Here is a 20,210-nt window from a genome sequence, read left to right as displayed (position 1 = left end):
CAAGAAATAACACAAAACATAGATTTATTTTGTAATTAAAGCAATAGGCAAGAATATATGTTGAACACAAGCCCTATTCATTGGATATACTGCCCTTTTAAAGTGCTTTCAACTTGTTGTTTACTTATAACAACACCTACAGATATTGTCATTGAAATTGGTCAGACCGGGAACCATGCAGTGATTGGAATGTTGAAAAAGCACAACTGAGCTGACTGTCTCTGGTGCATATGACTGCTGTAGCATACATCAGACTAGTGGTGTGAGGGCAGACCCAATACCCGTGGCTTCGGGCCGGCCTCGACCTCTTTTCCGGGTTGCGGGCAGGTTGAGCTCTTCTTACTGCTCTTCCCGCCCGCGACCTTCCAAATGCCGGCTTACGGGTTGAGTTTTTATAGATATGTGCCTCTTTTGTGACATCATCGGTGGGGTGGGTCTATAAACAGAGACCCGGAAGTCAGGCTTGGGTGGTGGGAGGTCGGTTGCGGGTCGGGAAAAGCCCGACCCACACATTACTACATCTGACATAGTTGACAAACTTAGGCTATGGCAACATGATAGACTGACATAAATCTGCTTCCCGATATAAACAGAGACACTGTATTCAGTATTCACAAGGTATCCTTGGAATATTAGGCATCTCTACAAGAGCTTTAAAATACAAAAACACCTGTGGTTATGTTCCCTTGTAAATGAGCCATCTTGTGGTCTTGTAGAGTAACAGATGCCAACCTTACTGAAGTGTTGCTCAAAAACAAGGTTTTACTATACTACAGATATTATTTATCTGGATTATGTTTAAGGTATGTTATAGAATGGCTAATTCTAAGCAACTTTTCTTCAATTGGCCTTCATTTTCTTTTTTATAGTTTTTGAATTATTTTCCTTCTGACCCTTTCCAGCTTTCAAATGGGGGTCACTGTCCCCATCTAAAAAACAAATGTTCTGCAAGGCTACAAATTTATTGTTATTGCTACTTTTTTTATTACTCATCTATTCAGGCCTCTCCTATTCATATACCATTTTGTTATTCAAAACAATGCATGGTTGCAATGATAATTTGGACCCTAGCAACCAGATTGCTGAAATTGCAAACTGGAGAGCTGCTGAATAAACAACAGAAATAATAAAAAAAATACAAACCAGTTGCAAATTTTCTTCGAGTATCACTCTGCACATCATATTAAAGGTTAACTTAAAGGTGAACAATCAATTTAAACCGATCGAAGAAATGAGCTTTTCACATGGAATGAAAAGAAGGGTCTGATGCTGTCAGCTACAGAATATAGAGAAAAATGGCTGAATAAATAATCTGAAACTGGAAAGCAGTTGTACTGCAGATATTAAAGCCCCCAATTAGATTGTAAACTCTATGGGGCAGGGATCTCCTTCCTCTTGTCTGACACTTCGCTCTTAATCTGTAATATAATTGTACTTTGTATTTATCATAAATGACCCGGTTTGTTCGATTAATGTATTATTCTGCTGTACAGTGCTGTGTACATAAACAAAATTTACATACAACAAAGAATTAGGCTAGTACACCTGGAATAGGGTGAATAGAGCGAATGTACATAAATCCTTGGGTTTTTCTCTGTGGCCAAAAAAAAAACCCAATATCAAAGAAGAAATACATTTTCAGAAAGCAGTACAGGTTGACTTACAGTTGGAATACAGAGTTTGCTGAAAGGATTTCCATCCAAAAGGTATGACCCGTTGAAGGTCACATATTCATCATAGTATTGTGGTGCTTGCGGAATAACACTACACAGCATTTTACGTCTTTCCTCTACTTTCCTTCTTATATGTAGATACTCAAAGTATGGATTTGCCCTTTCTGATTGGTAAGGTTGGATGTCATCCAGTTTTAATGAGTCAACAACAGCTGCCAGGGATTGCTGGGTTTTTTCCTTTGCTTGCATTACAGAGGAATTAGCAAGCCCAGGTTGAGGAACACGAGCCATCTTTCTTTTGCGTGGATGATGCACTTGCATATCATCTTCTTCTGTCAGACGTATCCTCCCTCTTAAAGCCATAGAAGACTCAACCATGTCTTTATCAGATGAATGAGAAAAAATAGTTTGGACCTGCTTATTCTGGTTGGCCAACATATTGGCCCGGTTTCTTGTAATTCTTTGTGGAATTTCTTGTTCTGCCTTTTCCTCAGCATTCTCCTCTGTTTCCATCTTAGCAGACTGGCTACAAGTTTGCGCATCATCACCTAGCTGAGGAAGTGGACTTTCCATAACTGATAAAGGATACTGCGATAGCTCGGTTTTAGGAGATTCGTTTGTGTGCACAGAACTTGTTTGAGGAATGACTTGTTGGTCAGGACTATCTTTAGTTATTTCTGCAGTTTCAAAACCTTGAACCACATCAGTGTCACATTTAACGTTGGAAGCAGGAGTACTTTCTATAATGGATTGGTCTTCATTTGATGTGGACTCACCGTCAGCTATATTCTCCTGTAAAATTCTCTCCTTAAAATCTGGGTTACTTAAAGAAATGTCTGTATTTATTTCTGTGCTAACCTGCATAGCCTCATCACCCTCGCTTGGTATGCCTCCTATATTAGCATCAGTCAATACAATTTTTAAGCGTTCAATTGTGTCTTCTGTGTGAACGAGTTTAACTTCAGATTCAGACTCATCTGCCTTGACAAAGCTAGAGTTGGCACAATGAGTTTGCTCTTCCTTTACAATGCTGTGTTCTTGTTTATAATTTATTGGTGGGTCAGTTTTTGAGAAGCAGAGTGGATCTGAAACTGTAGTATTTACAACAAAATGACTTTGTGTTTGTGGAGGTAAAGCAGGGCATTCCTGAATGACTGTGTTTTCTTGTCTGGAACATAACATTTCTTGACACGTTTGGTTTTCTGAAAGGACTGTAGAATCGTTTTCACTGCAAGACAACTTTGCATGTTCACATTCAAAAGTAGCAGGGGTGGCAATCTGTGTTACAGGTGACTCAGTCCCACTTTGAAGACAATTTCCCTGAGATGATGGACTAATGAGACTTCCATCCAAAGAGTTTTTGCTACATGCCGGGACACAAGTGCTATTATAAGCATCCTTTTCCAACGCAGGCAATATTTCGGGTTTTGGAGATATACACCTATTTGGTGTCATTTTTACAGAGGATGGCACTTCTGGTATATTACTTTCAAACACGATTTGTATGGCCTTTGCTTGATCACCCAAGGCAGCTGGCATACTGCACCGCCGTACTTCTACAACTGGTCTGCATTCACTGATCACCAATTTTACATCTTCTACAGAAGTTGACCTAAGATAACCTGGTAGAAGTCTATTTGTCAGAGGTGGTCTAACTCGATCAGGCAACTCTGCAATGGTGTCTAAATCTCTGTCATGAGTGGCTGGTGACTTGGCAGTAGGTAAGAACGGAGACTGTGAAAAAGACATTTGCGAGTCAGATCCTTCTAAAGCAAAGTCTGAGTCATATTCTGTCGTAGGCCTTGGTGTAGTCACAGTTGCATGACAAGATTCCTCCGAGCTAGCAACAGAAATCATAGACACAGACCGCGAACATAGGCCGGTTTTTTCACTCTCTGATCTAGGCGACCTTGTTATATTACTGTTTTCTAAAATTAAAAGGGTCTTCCCTGAAGCGGTCAAGTTCTTTGCATCAACTGAATTTGATCTGCAACTTGTGGCATCTTTCAATGATTTCTCTTTTGTGTATACATCTGATAGTTCAGAACTTTTCGATCTTGTTAATTCTTTATTTTTGGATAGAGTTGGTGAATGTTTTGGTTTTTCTTTTATTTTAGTAAGTTCTACACTATTCCGGTGCCTTAGTCTTTCCTTTTCCTTCTGTTTTATTTTTTCTTTATGTTTTTTGTGCCACTGTTCTATTTCAAGGTCTTTGAGGCTTAGCATCCGTTCAAAACTAGTTTGCATGAGATCATCGTTGACCAGCCTTTTTTCTTTCAACTTGGTGTCTTTTGCAGACTGCAACTTAGATTTGCATTTTTCTGCTTCGGAATCTTTAGGTTTCAACTTTGGAATATTTGTCTGTGTTTTGTCTTTATGCTTGTCTCTTTCTTTATATCGATCAATATCTTTTTCCTTGTCTTTTCTATCCTTTTCTTTATGTTCTGGAACCTTCTGCTGCTCCTCTTTTAGCTTTTCCTTTACAACAGCAGGCTTTTCATGAAGTACTCTACTGCTATCAGTGTTGCCACTTTGCTTGCGCTCTTCTTGACTATGCTTGGAGCTTGCACCAGCATAAAAATCTCCTTCCCTTGATTTTTTTCTGAATTCCTTCTCTCTACGTTTAGTTTTATCTGCTCTGCTTGATTCTGAATCTTTTTCAGCATGCTTGGGTTTTCTATCTGTGCAAAGTTTGTGCTCTCCAAGATGCTTGTCTTTTTCATTCCGCTCTTTTTTGTCTTTAGGTTTTTCTTTGTCATCATTTTTTTTGCCAACAACTGATGCCCTAATTTTATCGCTTTCCTTTTGAAGCTTATCTGGTGATTGCAAATGTGATTTAGATTTATCTGTGTTTTCTGACATTTCTACTTTTTCTCTTTCAGATTTGTAATCTGATTTTGCCTTCTTCTCTTTTTCAGTGCCTTTCTTTTCCAAGTCCCTCTCCTTAAGTGCAGATCGTTTTTCACTTTTTTCTTTCCCTTCCTTAAATTGCTTTTCTGCGTCTGTTTCTCTATCAATTTGTAACGACTCATCTTTTACAAATACATTTAAAGGGACACTTTTAGTCTCTTTTTCTTTTGCCGAATGAAAACTGTCAGCATCACTATTGCAATCTTTTCCTTTTTCTTCTTTTTGAGTTTTTTCTTGATCCAGTTTTGATGGCTCCTCTTGTCCATCTTTAACATTTTCTATCAAGACGTAATTCTCTCTGACTGAATGGTCTTCCTTCGCTGGTGATTTTTCCAGTTTGACTTTTTTCTCGGATAAGGTGTTCTTTGAATCCATGATTAAAAATTCCTCATCATTTTCATCACTTTTAAAAAAGTTTTCTTTCCAGAATTCTCTGTCAAATTCTATTTGTCTCTGAATATTTTTTTCTCTATGCTTGGTCCTGTCATTTTCAACATCTGGATCTTTTCTGGACTTTTCTTTTTCCTTTTCTTTATGTTTAATTTTGTGTTTTTTTACTATTTTACCCTCCTTGTCAGATTTTTTAGGCACACACTCAGAGGTTTCAAACGATGGACTTTTACCTTCTTCTTTACATTTTAAGATAGCCTTATCTGCATAATCAATAAAAAACTCCTTCAGATGTTTACTCTTTTCTTTATATTTAGAGAAAGAAGAACTTGAACTTTCAATTGCATATTCAGCATTGGTACTTTGATCATATCGGAACAAATCAGTCTGCAGTGATGATTCTGATCCACCAGGGGGTGAAACACACATTTTAGTGTTTTCCTGCTTCAGAGGTGTTGACTGCTTGTCAATAAACGTATAAGTGTGTTTGGGTGATTTGCCAGGAGTGATCTGAAATAATTGTAAGGAAGGTTCTTCCTTTGTGCAAAGTGATTTTCTAAATAGTTCCTCTTCTCTAGACTTGTCCAAGGACTCTAAGCTAGGGCACACTACCATATTCACTACTTTTATATTTTCTTTCTTATCTCTTTCTTGTTTTAACTGCTGGTTTTCTTTATTTTTGCTTTGATTCTTCAATTTCCTTCTGACTTTCCCCTTCTCTTTCTGTTCATGTAAAATACTATAGTCCTTCTTAGGTCTGATGTCTGAATTGAGACTTTCAGATATCAAACTGACTTTCTCTGGAAGCAAATCATCATCAGAACTATCAGAACTGGAAAATAACAGACGAGATGGCTTTGGTTTCCGGTTTTTGTAAATTTTTGGAAAATCAACTTTCTCCTGCTTTATAAAGAAACCATCATTTATCCTTGCTTCAGTGTTTTCATTTTTAATGTCATTCCTAAGTATATGCTTATCTTCAAACATCTTGTGGATTTCTGGTTCATCTTCATCATCCTCATCATCTTTAAATTCATACTCATCAAGTCCTGAGGTGCAAGGTGTTCCTTTAATTGTAACATGTTTGCTTTCATTGATCAAAGATTCCTTTTCTCCCTCTGAGTCTAAGTTTTCATCCACGCTTGACAGATTATTAAACTGTGGTTCTTCTGAATCTGCATAAGGGAAATACAACATTCCAAAATAAATAAGGGAGAATAGGGAACTACAACAACAAAAGATTGGTACACGAAACAGCAATAAACAGCAGAAAAAAATTAAAACCTGTATAGCTTTCATCGTCATCAGAGATTGGCACCTCCCTCTTTAACAGCTGCTCCAATTCTTCTGTTTCAGCTACATCAACAGGACGTGCTCCGTGTTTGTTGGCTTGGAATGCATTGCCACCATGTCGTAATAGCAATTTCACAATCTGTAAAATGAAACAGTTTTATGTCTGCAATGCTAATAAAGACTATTTCTTTCTGAAAGTAAATGGCACTTGTTTTGCACATAGTTTTAAAAAAAATGCGCACACAAGTTTAAAATGTGCACACAAAATAATTTTTTTCACACACATATGAGTAGGAATTAGAGGGAACACCGCATACAGGACAAGTTAAGTCATGATGGGGGCAGAATCCAACAACTTCAATCCACAGACAGTCTCTGTAAAGTCTCGCTCCTTATATGGAGCTTGATCCCAAAAGCTACATGCCGTGTACAACACTTCTACCATGCTTACACTCCTGAGAGTAGAAAGGGAGCAATGAGAATAGGCCTAGACTGGATATGCAACATGTCATATGTGGAATTATGCACTCCAACTGTAAGGTATGGAGCAAATCCTTTTGCTGATCAAATTTGAGAAGTAAAAAGAAAATCTCCTGAGAAGTGGCACTGGCAGGCTAAATTTTAAGTATGGTCTAAATTTCTTGTTGTCAGAGTTTTAAGTATGATGGGGCATTAGAGGAACAGAAAGACTGAGGGAGCCATTGCAGAGATGTCTGGCATTGCAGGGAATGGTCTTGTTAGTGCTTGAGCTATCCCAGGCCCCATAGGACATATTTATTTTCCAACAAGAAAGTAACCCTTGGTAAAACCTTTGCAGAGCAGAAGTTTTGCTTTCATCATCATCATCATTTATTTATATAGCGCTGTCAAGAAACGCAGTGCTTTTTTCAGAGGAACATTACATTTTAATTGTCAAACCCTAATATACCGGTTACATTTTTTCAATATATCTTGACAGGAGACACGTTTCTAATGTGTCATCTCTGTTTCTGTATAGTATATTCTCTTCAATATATTATATTTTTTAACCAGGTATACAATTTATTTTTTTTCTATACATTTAAAAATCTAGACGTAGAATTCCTGGTTTTCACTGCATGTTTGATATTAACTGTACAGTGCTCAGGCATTTTTTGGTCTAATGCATTCAGTGTAGCTTTTAGTGTAGCTTTACTCCGACAGCACAGCCCCAAGTCCAACCACAATCTCATCTATAAATGGTTGAACAAGTTTGAGTGCACTTTTTTCAAAAGGAAACATTATGGGGCAGATTTATTAGGGGTCGAACTGAAAATATGAATTCTCGAATTCGAATTGTAAATCATTTCAAATTTGATTTGTAAACAATCAAAACTCTTTTTGAATTTTAATTCGAACTTGAATTTAGAGATATTTAGATCAAACCCCCTTTAATAATTCAAATTTGACTATTCGCCACCAAAAACCTGCCGAGTTCATGTATCAGTCAATGTGAGAGGTCCAGTGACCAATTTGAAGATGTCACTAGCCTTCCTTTTCTGAGAAAAAACACGATTCGAGTTTAGTCGAAGTTGATTCCAGTTTTCGGGTCATTTGGCCATTTTATTAAATAACCCCCCCAATCGAATTATCGAATATATTCAAAGTTATAAGCGTTAAAAAAAAAAAACAATTCACATTTGACCTTTGATAAATGCACTTTAATCACTGGTGTTACTGGCATACGTTTTAAGATTTGTTTAATGAGGTTGCTAAACGAGTGAATCTTTACCCATGCTGGCCATCAACACAGTGGACAAAATTGAGATAATCTGGTCATTTAGCCATTGGACAGTGATTGGATCATAATGGGAGAATAGCCTATGCCCATGTGGCACAAAAACCACATCACTATGATGATGCACTCTTTGCAGAGAGTTTTTAAATGTGCCTAATAGATACTGGGTTAATTTCCAGCCAGATATTGATCAGACATGGACCTCCCGAGAGTCCCGTACATGGGTTGATAAGCTGCCGACTCAGTCTGGAAGTGCTGATTCGGCAGTTTTTATTGGTCAGATACGGCTTGCTTAAATTTAATCATTAGTACTTAAGATATAAAAAACAAATCTATTTATTCTTTTCATGCAACAAATCTTAACCATTTGAAAATGGCCATATAACTTTACAGAAGAAAGGGTATTCAGTCAGTATAAAAAATATTTTTATTCTTACATCTCTGTGGCCGCTGCTGGCTGCATCATGAAGAGGCGTATCATCATCCAGTCCTTGCGTATTAACATCTGCTCCAGCTGCTATCAAGACTTTTGCAACATCATAATAACCCATGTTACAAGCTTCATGAAGAGGAGTCCAACCTAAACATGTAACATTTTAAGCATTAGATTTGGTTTTACAATCATGGCAGTCAAGAAATAAATATCCCCATCAATATAAATCAATCTGAGCTTAAAGGGGTCCTGTCAAAAAAAATAAAAAATAAAAAATGATTCCTATTATATCATGTCAAGCAAAATGAGCTTTAATTACACTGTAAAAATTATTTGAATCTTGTTTCCCTTCATCTGGGAATTCATAATTATAGCAAGCAGGCAGCAGCCATTTTGTGGACACTGTTATTAAGACAAGCCTTGCATAACTTCAAAATCTTGTTTGTGCACCAGAATGGGGGACTTGATGTCCATCCCCATGCACTGATTGCACAATTAAACGGTGAAGAGAACAGGGGGGATGTGGGGAGGGCAGTGACAAGTAAGTGCTGAATAGAAAGTGAAAGTAATTGTCTGCCCTGCCTCTACGCCTAAGGCATAGAGGAGGGGCAGGCAATTTTTGATTGACAGCTGAACCTTTTAAATGAGTTTACAAAAGCTATGAATGCTTAAATAAAAACAGAATTCGGATTTCATGTTTAATTTGAAAAGGACTTTTATTATACAGCTTTTTATGTCTGGGTGACAGGTCCACAACAGCTAAAACTTTAAAATATGTTGTGGAGTAAGCCTCATCCACAAATCCTAGTTAGCAAAGCAAAACACATTTTGTTCAAAATTACATTTAGTCACAAAGAACACCCAACAAGCACAGTCATATTTACATATGCCAACATACAGCCAGGATTTACAGCTGAGAAACAAAAACAACACTGGACACTAGTGATGTGCGGGCGGGTTTGGGCCGACCTCGCACCTCCATTGCCAACTTACACTGCCGGCCTCCGCTTTTATAGCCACGCGTCTGTTAGTTCCACCCCTTTTGTGACATCATCGGCGGGGCAGGTCTATAAAAGGAACTCGGAAGTCGGGCAGGGGCAGGTGGGCGCAGGAGGGTTCGGATTTTACCCGACCTGCACATAACTACTGGACACTGGTCTAGTTCTCCTTCTGTCCCAATGTACAGTTCTAGTTTCAATATGTAAACTTCAGACAAAAATATTTTTCTTAACCAACAGAATGCAAAACAGCAGTCTGTGTCCACTAAGGTAGGTCATATGTACATTCAGTTCCATAACATAAATAGGAATAAAAGGAGAAAGAATTCCCCATCATGTTCCTTCCAAGAGATACACATCCAGCCTTCTGGATTCACTTTCGTTAGAATAGTCGATCCTCCAATCAAACACAGCCCAGAAATAGTGATAAACTCCCTTGCCTTTCATCATGCAAACAGTTTTAAATGAAGCACATCTCGACCTTCACAGTACCAGTGTCGGACTGGCCCACCGGGACACCGGGAAAAATCCCGGTGGGCCCCAGTCCTTGTGGGCCCCCGCGACCACACTCTAATCTATTTTTGTTAGGGCTCCGGTTTTGCGCTTTATATTTGTGCTTGCTTTCAAATTAATGGGCCCACAGTGCTGCCGCTACTCCACCTGGTACCAAACCGGCAAGGGCTGCTCTGCTCCCCGACTCTGCTGTGCTGCGTGGACATGCGCATGTTTTCGCTACGTGACAGTGCGCGCCTGTTGATGACGTCACGGTCTGGCCGGCGTCCTTCGCGTAGGGGAAGAGAGGTGCGCCATGTGTCAGAGAGGGAGCAGTAGTCTGCTGGTGCGGTGGATCCTGGCTGCGTGCCTGCATTCGCTTTCGCTGGGCAAGTTGGGGCCTGATGATGAGTAACTGACTATTGCAGTCTTCTCCCTCTTCTCTCCTCTGCCAGTCCAGTTTTATAGAGAATATAAATTTATACTACAGTGCTGCCTGGTGAGCAAATAATTTAAGGGAGGGGGGGTTTGGGGAGACTGGGACTATGTATGTTGGCCTTAATCACCCTGGGAGTTTGGGGGGGGCATTGTCTTACTATGAACTATGTTGGCCAATGACCTTAATTACACCCATAAGCCATAACCCACATGGACTTTTTTTTCAATCTGACCATCTCCAGTCTTTTCCAGTAGTTGCTTCACCTGTCTTCTGTCTATCTCTGGTTGAAGCTGACATATGAATTATTTTACTGGGACTGGGGTGGGAAGGCTTAAAAAAAAATGATAAAATAAATGAAATGCTCAATGATTTTTTTACTTGGTTAATGCAGTATATAACATGAATTTTTAATCAATTCATGAATTGCAGTTGATTAAATGGAATGCAATTCATAAAGCTAATGGAGTACTGGTGTTTATAAAATGTGTGTATAATATAGTTTTCCTACTTTATTTGCACATGGGCTGCCTTTCAAGCTTCAGTTGTGTGGACTTTGCATACCAGGTGTTATCACATTTTGATCAGTCCCTGCCCATTGAGCTTACAATCTAAAGTCCCTATCTTATTCACATAAGTTTCTGTCTCAGTGAGCTTACAATGTAAGGTCCCTATCACATTCCTACTAGTCTCTTCCCCAGTGGAGCTTACTATCAGAAGGCCCTATCACATTCCTATCAGTCACGTGTGTTCTAAGATTTATACTCATTTATACTGCATGTGTAGTGCTTTAATTAAATTTCTTATAAAACAAATTTGTTCTCTTTCGGTAATAAGGCTATTTAATAATTATGGCAACTTAATGGTATTTAATAGTATACAAATAAAAATGTTCACTTTGGTATGCATTTCCTTTTTTTCCCTTGTGGGCTTTCGTGAGTAAATGGAGGGGCCCTTCAGATCAGGTTCTCTGGTGGGCCCCAGGTGCCCCAGTCCGACACTGCACAGTACTGTTGTATAACGTCATCAGTATAAACTGGGCTCTAAAGGTCCATGACAAAATAGTCATTCCTGCACTAGAGGGCAGCACATAATAGCAGAAAATCTTATAAAGTGTTTCTTTGTGGTGTTAAAAGCATTAGACAAATGCTGTTCAGATATTTCATGTAGTCTCTGGTAATTAATAATAATCTTTGAGAAAGGGTTATAATAAAATAATTTCCTATAAAAAAAAAGTCTATTGAATCTTGATCTGGGCAGAGGCAATAAGAATTCCAACCCTGTTTTATACTATGCCTTTAATTACTTAATTCATTTACTTAATTCATTTAATCAGCCCATCTGTATGTATGGTCAATCAACATGTTATTCACCTAAACTTTCACAGTGATATACGTAAAATAAACGAAAAAAAATTGATATTAAAGCAGTATCTGTCAGATTATTTACGTCATTGGTACCCCTGGTTCCGAATCCTGAAACAATGTTCCAAGCCAGACCTGGAGGAGCATTGACTCCTGTTATATAATTCAAGCATCAGACTGAAACAATGGAAAGGAATAAACATTCACTGCTTCCAATTACATTTACAAATAATTTTAAAGACCATTTACAATGAAGAAAGTTGGTTAGAATTACATTTATTTTTCATAATGCAAAACCAGTTTCGGGTGGAGATCCCCTTTATGATTAACAATACTGTTACTCCAGACATATGAGGTATTTTTTTAATAGTCAACCATTTTCCCCCTTTACATTAGAAGGCAGATATGCAGCACTTTAGTGCAAAAGCAATCCCAGAAAAAAGTAAATAAAAACACAATATAAAGAATATAAAGAATTCTCTCTTTGTGAGATAAAGATATTTTGTAGATTTCTTTCAGTTAATCAAAGCTAAAGGTTAGAGGGATACCTTGTACAGTTACAAACATCGCCGACCAGGAAAAAAAAGTCTCCTGCCTGCACTGATTCTATGGAATATTCAGAAATACACTGTACAGCAATTCATGCTGCCAGGTTTGATTAAAATAGATTTTCCTGTAAGCAGCTTGGTAGTGGTTTAACCAACAGAATCTGACTGAGAGGCCTAGTTTTGTTTCTTGGTGGCAATTGCTTTTGGCCTTGGGCAATTCAGTTAATATGCAGCTATTATGTACTGATTGCATGTAAATAGGTCACAGCATCTGTCTTTCTGTATGTCAGTAGTTATGTAGCTTTAGGTACAGTATGCTGACTATTAAATCAATGTAATGATGATTAATGCTCAGTTTAGCATCTGGGTGTGGTTTAAACAGGTCTATTATATATGGGAGTCTCCATGACAGGTATTGTGCATTATAGCTGCACTATACAGCTGCAATATGGAATGCACAACACTGCATAAATTCCTGAGGCATCAGATTATTTCCAAAGTCAGGCAAGCCGGAAACCCATAATCTAGAAAGCTCCAAATTACAGAAAGGCCATCTCCCATAGACTGCATTTTATCCAAATAATCCATGATTTAAAAAAAAAAAAATTATTCTTATCCTTTTTTCTCTGTAATAACAGTACCTTGTACTTGATCCAAACTAAGATAATTAATCATTACTGGAAGCAAATCCAGTCTATTGGGATTTATTTAATGTTTAATTGAATTTCTAGTAGACTTAAGGTATATAGATCCAAATTATGGAAAGATCCATTATACAGAAACCCATCAGCATTCTGGATATTAGGTCCCATAACTAGCCTTTGCCAGGATTCGGGATGTGAGCCAAAACGTTTATTCTGTACCGTGATGAAATAATAAAAGCACTCTGTGGACAGAGGTAATACCTGGGTGCCAGCAAAGGACGTATACAATAGAAGAGAAATTGCGGCACTCACAGGGTTTGTACTGAAAAAAACAAAAAAAAGTTTTATTAGCCTCAACGTTTCGATCCCCCCACAGGTTGGATACGACGGAAAATAAGGTAAGAAATACAAATGTCAGATGGTGTTGCAAGCGTTCATCCGATGCAACACGACCGTCGGATGCAGACGCTGCGGCTGCATCCGACAGTCGTGTCGCGCCGGAAGAATGCTGCGACACCATCTGACATTGCTATTGATTAACTTATTTTATGTTGCATCCGACTTGATGCCTGCGTTTTGGCGCATTGCTTCAGATCCGCCGAAATCGCTTGCAAGTTGTCCGTGTAGTTCTACCTAAGTAATTTTTATTGAAATTCACAAAATCCCCCACATCTACGCGTTTCTATTCTCCTTGAACCGTTGTCATAAATAAATGGCAGCAATATATTTCTAACTTAAAGGGGTTGTTCACCTTCAAACAACTAGTTGGTTTCAGATAGATCACCAGAAATAACGACTTTTTCCAATTACTTTCTACTATTTTCTATGTGTGACGGTTTTTCTAATATTGAAGTGTAAAGTGTCATTTTTCACCTTCTGAAGCAGCTCGGAGGGGGGTCGACCCTGTAAACTGTTCTAAATGGATACATTTAGTTGATACATTTCTTATCTTTGTCCCTGCTGAGTAGTCTCTGGGTTTGTTTACAGGCAGCTGTTAGAATTGATACAATAGTTACTAATATTCCAGAGATGCTGCTGAGAAATGTATCAACTAAATGTTGCAAAATTGTAACAGTTTAGGGTCTGCACCTGAATAACTGAGCTGCCAGACTCAAACACCACAGACAAGAAAATTAAACTTTAAGCTTAGATTTTGGAAAAAACGTAAAAAATAAATAATGGAAAGTAATTGAAAAAGTCTTTATTTCTGGGGAACAATCTAAAAACAACCAAATTGAAAAAAGTGTTTGGAAGGTGAACAACCCATTTAAAATAGCCTTGTTTTAAGCCATTTCTTTTCAAGTTAACAAACTAAAAGCAGAAGAGTGAAAGTTCTTTTTTTGTCTTTATAGTCCTCTCTATAGCAGGGGTCCCCAACCTTTTTTACCTGTGGGGCCACATTCAAATATATTAAAGATTTGGGGAGCAACAAAAACATGAAAAAGTCCCTTGAGTGCCAAACAAGGGCTGTGATTGACTATTTGGTTGCCCCTATGTGGACTGGCAGCCTACAGGAGGCTCTACCTGGCACTATACTTCGTTTTTTATTCAATTGAAACTTGTTTTCAAAGTTGGAATTCAAAAATAAGCACCTGCTTTGAGGCCACTGAGAGCAACACCCAATGGGTTTGGAGAGCAACATGTTGCTCACGAGCTACTGGTTGGGGATCACTGCTCTATAGTGTCAGTGGGTGAACTTTATTTTTGCACTCTCTGTGGGTTGTGTACAGCAGGAGCAGGAATATCACAATTCATTGTTGTACACAGAACATACACGATGACTGGATGCAGCAAAAGTTAGATCTGTAGTGAGAGTGAAATAAAAGTTTAACAGCACAATCTGGGATAATTTTGTGATGTAAGGAATCCAATGCTGCCACGTGTGCTGAGGTGTCAATATGACTAATCTCCCTGTGGTGCAGACACCAGCCTTAGATGCAAGTACTAACTATAGCATTGTACAGAGCTATTTACAATTAGAAGTGCTATTTAAAGTACCAGCTATTTAAAAACAAGACTTCTGGTTTTAGAATACATTACTATATTTACAGGACAGCTGAAGGTCTCTCGTGCTCCAGATGTTTGCACTATGCACACAGCCTTCCCAACAACCTCCACTGTAAGAAGTGTCATTGTTAAATGTTCTCTCTATTACTAGCAATCAAGCAAAAAGTATCAGTTCTTGGACATGGCCTTATACAGAATAGTCCACTTGTGTTCAACCTGAATGGAATCTCCAGAGGCATATTCATATTTGAGCAAAACAGCCATCAGCTAATCAGTGCTTTCAATGGCAATAAGGATTTGGCCAAATCTAAATCTCACAGAAAGTGTAATATGTCTGCCTTAAAACTCTCTGCAGGTCACTTATTATCTTACCTGCAAAATCTTTAACATTGACATTTGCACCCATACGAATCAACTCTTTCACTTGGCTTATATCTCCCCGGATGGCTGCCATATGTAAGGGTGTTTCTCCACGTTCATTTCTTTTATTAACTTTGTCTTTTTGCCGTGTAGAGGACGATGGATTTTTCTTCTGAGTCGGCGTTGCCTGGGAAGGATGATTTGGAGTGGAATCTATGCACAAGGAAACACGGATTAATACGATATAAAATGTTATTCAAGTATAGGATCTATGGAAAGCCTCTATTTAGAAAGCTATAAATATGGCAATGCTATTTCCCATTAAGTTATATTTAAACAAATCAGTTCTTAATGTGTAACTGTTGTTTTCCATCACATAAGACAACACCTTATATTTCATAATTCTAAGCAAATTTTCAACAAGCATTAAATATTTTCAGTGGTTCTGTTTATAGAACTGCTAATGAAAGTTTATATTCTCTGCACTTCTGGTTCTGACTCCTTAAATGTATCAAACATTAGTTGATTAACAGACTTGGAGGAGGAGAAATGTCTTCTGCTATATTAATTCAGGAGTGAGAACCAAAGAACAGGAAGGGACAGACAGATTCACAAAAAAATTTAATTTAAAACTTTAAAGTAGCCTTAAGCTTAAATGAGTTGTTCATCTTTAAATTATCTTTTAGTATGATGTAGAGAGAGATACTAGTCAATTTGTAATTGGTTTTCATTTTTTATTATTTGTAGTTTTTGAGTTATTTAGCCTTTTATTCAACAGCTCTCCAGTTTGTCATTTCTGCAGTCTGGTCGCTAGGGTCCAAATCACCAAAGCAACCATGCCTTGATTTGAATAAGAGACTGGAATATAAATAGGAGAGTCTTGAATAGAAAGACAAGTAACAAAAAGTAGCAATAACAATAAATGTGTAGCCTTTACAGTGCATTTGTTTTTAGATGGCGTCAGTGACCCCCATTTAAGAAGAAGAAGATGGCAAATAATTAAAAAACTATAAAAAATGAATAATGAAAGCCAATTGAAAAGTTAGAATTGGCCATTCTATAACATACTAAAATTTAACTTGAAGAAGATGAACCACCCCTTTAAGATCCATTTGTTAATCAACTGCATGCATGACAAACCAGGCAGATCCAATTGTTTGTCAATTGCTCTACAAACAGGCCTGTTGGTAGAGCACAGCATCAACTTTTCAATGAGGTCCTCGCATGATTGGAGTTTCAAACCTGCCCGACATCTGTCAGTTGCAGCTTAAGGGTTGGGGCAGACTGGCAGATTTAGTCGCCTGGCGACTAATCGCCTCTTCTGCGGGGCGACAATCCCCGCCCCACGGAAGGGGCGATTAGTCGCCGGGCGACTAATCTCCCCGAATCTGCCCAACCCTAAATCTGCCCCTGGATATCCAGCTTTTATTTAGACGTGATACTGCACTTTATCTGTATTTGATTATACATAGGGTTTGAGTCAAGAAGATAGGCATTAAATTGCACAAGGGCATTTGCTAATAGCAACCAATCAGCAAATCATTTTGTCGTCATCTACAAGAGCCAAGACCTGATTGGTTGTAACTAGCAACTGCCCTTGTGCTATTTAACACTTACATTAGTAAATGAGACAAATATCATCCCAACAGAAAACATTGAAGGAATTTTAAAGTGAGTACATTTATGCACTGCTGCCCACACAAAGTACATAAACACATCCACCTTCAGTACCTGGGCTATTGTCTCTGGCTGTCATTTGCATGAGAAGTGCCATCTGTTTGCGTTCAGATAAAGGGTAACCAAAAAGGATGTTAACTGGAGTGGATTTTTTGCCTCCGGGTTCTCTTTTTATCTTCTTCTTCTCTGGTTCTTCTTTCTCTGAAATGATCAGTACACATCAAAATTATTTTAAAACTAATGTAATAAATAACACAAAAGTATGTTTGGTGATGAACTTAAAAATTAGCAGTGTATCATATTTAAAACGCATTTTTTAATAATCTGAAATATTTCTACATATTTATGCCTGCTCTGAGTGGTCAATAGTGCTACATTACTATAATACTTATTGAATGTTCTATACAGAAGCCTGCATGGCATCTGCTTCATTAAGAGTTTGCCTCCATGGTCAAAGGAGAACAGACCCTCTACCAAGCACACCAGAAGTTTCAAGGGTGCCTCCTTTAAAGGAGAAGGAAAGCTCCAACACAGTTTATTGTCAACAGATTAGCCACAATAGTGCAAGCTGGAAAGCTATATTTATTCGGTAGAATGCTTTACCATACCTGAGTAAACAGCTCTAGACACTGTCTCTGTTTGTTAGGATAGAAGCTGCCATATAAGATTGGTGTGACATCACTTCCTGCCTGAGTCTCTCCCTGCACTAACAGCTCTGGGCTCAGATTACAGCAGGGATGGGAGGAGGGAGGGGGAGAGGAGCAAACTGAGCATGCTCAAGCCCTGCCCTGGAGGTTTATGCTGAAAACAGGAAGTCTGATACAGAAGCCCATGTGTACACAATAAAAGGAAAGAAATGCTGTGTTTCTTTTGACAGAGGGCTCAGAGCAACATTACTTTGAGGGTTTACTGGTGTATTTATATAGACCTTTCTGATAAAGCTTACTTAATTTTAGCCTTTCCTTCTCCTTTAAGAATGAGGAGTTGCACAGCAGGGTTGGTAGACTCATCTTGCACAGCTTTTGGGCCCTGTCTGTTTGATCAGCGACACAGAACACACATTGGTTGAAGCCAAGCCTGAATCAGCTTTAAAGGACCAGTAACATAAAAAAAAAAAAGGTTATACATAGAAAAAACAAACCACGAAGACAAATGAAACTTTCAAATTGAAAAGTTTTTAAGAAATAACTCAGCCGAAGCTTTGCTTGCGCTCCTCTTCATAAAAGGCGACACGCGACGATCCATTGTGCGGTGCTCTATTTCTCCTCCCTGGCTATCTCCTGTAAGGAAGGCAGGGAGGAGAAATCGAGCGCCGCAAAATGGATAGCCTGATCGCTTTCTGAAGAGGAGCGCAAGCATTGTTTCGGTAAGTTATTTCTTAATAAAGGCTTTGTGATTTGAAAGTTTAATTTGTCTTAGCGGGTTTTTATTCTTTGATGTATTCCAACTATTTTTTTTTGATGTTACTGGTCCTTTAACTACACATGATCGTGTGGCAGTCTCCAACAGACTAGGACTTAAAGGGACAGTAACACCAAAAAAAATGAAAAGTGTTTTAAAAATACTATGCAGTGTTGCCCTGCACTGGTAAAAATACTGTGTTTGCTTCAGATTCACTACTATTGTGTATATGAATAAGCCGCTGTATAGCAATGGGGGCAGTCATTCAAAGTAGAAAAGGCTCAGGTTACACAGCAGATAAGTTCTGTAGAACATAATGGTGTTATCGGTTATCCACTATTTAACCTGTGCCATATAGTTTTTTTTCAATTTCCGCCATTGCTACACAGCAGCTTGTTTATATGAACTATAGTAGTGTTTCTGAAGCAAACACATCAGTTTTACCAGGGCAGGGAAAAAGTACATTATATTTTTATTTCTTTAAAACAATTTCATTTTTTGGTGTTACTGTTCCATTAAAGCCTGGGTGGTAGGGTGTGTTTTGTTCCTTTAAGTACCTTAAAGCAAAGGACTGAAAGTAAAAGTAGTTGAGCAACAAAGCATTTGCTTTATCCTGTACAATTGTATGATAAATGGTACATAATTCTTTGTATCATACTGTATAGTGACATCTTATTATGCAAGATAACAAGATGTCCCACCGTCAGTGGAACTTTCATTTTACGCCCCCCGTAACATTCACATGTCACAAATGGGTCAATTTTTATCAGGAGCAAATTAACCTTGTATGTTTTTTGGAGTGTGTGTGGGGGGGGGGGAGTACCAGAAGGATAAAAACACAGACAAGTGAGAACAAACAAACACTGCAGATAATGAATAGGTTAGAATTCTCAACACCCCAACATTAGTGCAAGACATTGGTGCAAACCACTGAATAACTATAAATAATGTGCAATGGCAATTATCAGTTGGAGTGGTGTAAAGGTCAGTGATCATGAAAATACATACTCTGGAGTTATAAATGGCATTTCAACATCTGCCACTCTAATGGAAAAGTCTGGGTTTGGCAGATGCCAGGAGAATACTACTTGCCTGAGTGCATAATGAAATGAAAACGATTGGTTGAGCAGGAATTTTGCTCTGGGGCATCTGTAGGGCTAGAGCTTCTGGTTCTATTGAAACCATACATTAAGAGTATGGCTTAAAATAACATTCTTAAAATTTAAGGATTCGGCCTTTTTCAGCAGGATTCAGGCGAATCCTTCTGCCCGGCCGAACCGAATTTAGATATGCAAATTATGGGGGAGGGGGAAATTGTGTGACTTTTGTCACAAAACAAGTAAAAATGTTTTCCCCTTCCCTCCCCTAATTTGCATATGCAAATTAGGATTTGGTTCGTTATTCAGCCAAATCTTCGCGAAGGATTCGAGGGTTCGGCCAATTCCAAAATACTAGATTCGGTGCATCCCTCGGTGCATTAAAATTTCAGTTTGGGGAAGGCCCTCTCCTGTTTCAGCACAATAATTGCCCCCATACAATGGTGAGCAACCTCAATAAAGCTCTCGTTGCTGAATGGAAGCAATTCCAGCTGGACAGTGCTTGCATTGTGTAGATGGTAAGAAATAATTAAAAGGGGTTGTTGACCTTTAAATTAACTTTCATTATAATGTAGAGCATATTAGTCTGAGAAAATTTTCAATCGGCTTTAATTTTTTTATTATGTGTGGTTTTAGAGTTGTTTAGCTTTTTATTCTGCAGCTCTCCAATTTCAGTTGTCTAGTTGCTAGGGTCCAAATTAACCTAGAAACCACTGATTTGACCAGAATAT

The 20,210-nt window shown here is 38.3% G+C and overlaps 1 protein-coding gene across 3 annotated transcripts in view; it reads right to left on the bottom strand.

Moving 5' to 3' along the window:
• Positions 1-20,210, bottom strand: part of ankrd12.L (ankyrin repeat domain 12 L homeolog) — a 76,888-nt gene that overhangs the window by 5,614 nt on the left and 51,064 nt on the right. For all 3 annotated transcript variants that reach the window (XM_041566361.1, XM_041566362.1, XM_018267886.2), the window contains 5 exons: positions 17,036-17,182; positions 15,317-15,517; positions 8,460-8,602; positions 6,258-6,405; positions 1,665-6,148 (listed from right to left, as the gene is read on the bottom strand). In XM_041566361.1, the coding sequence (XP_041422295.1) occupies positions 1,665-6,148; positions 6,258-6,405; positions 8,460-8,602; positions 15,317-15,517; positions 17,036-17,182 (5,123 nt within the window). The remainder of the gene's footprint in view (positions 1-1,664; positions 6,149-6,257; positions 6,406-8,459; positions 8,603-15,316; positions 15,518-17,035; positions 17,183-20,210) is intronic.

Source organism: Xenopus laevis, chromosome 6L (genome assembly GCF_017654675.1).
Source record: "Xenopus laevis strain J_2021 chromosome 6L, Xenopus_laevis_v10.1, whole genome shotgun sequence".
NCBI lineage: Eukaryota > Metazoa > Chordata > Amphibia > Anura > Pipidae > Xenopus > Xenopus laevis.
This window is presented reverse-complemented; position numbering and strand designations above follow the sequence as displayed.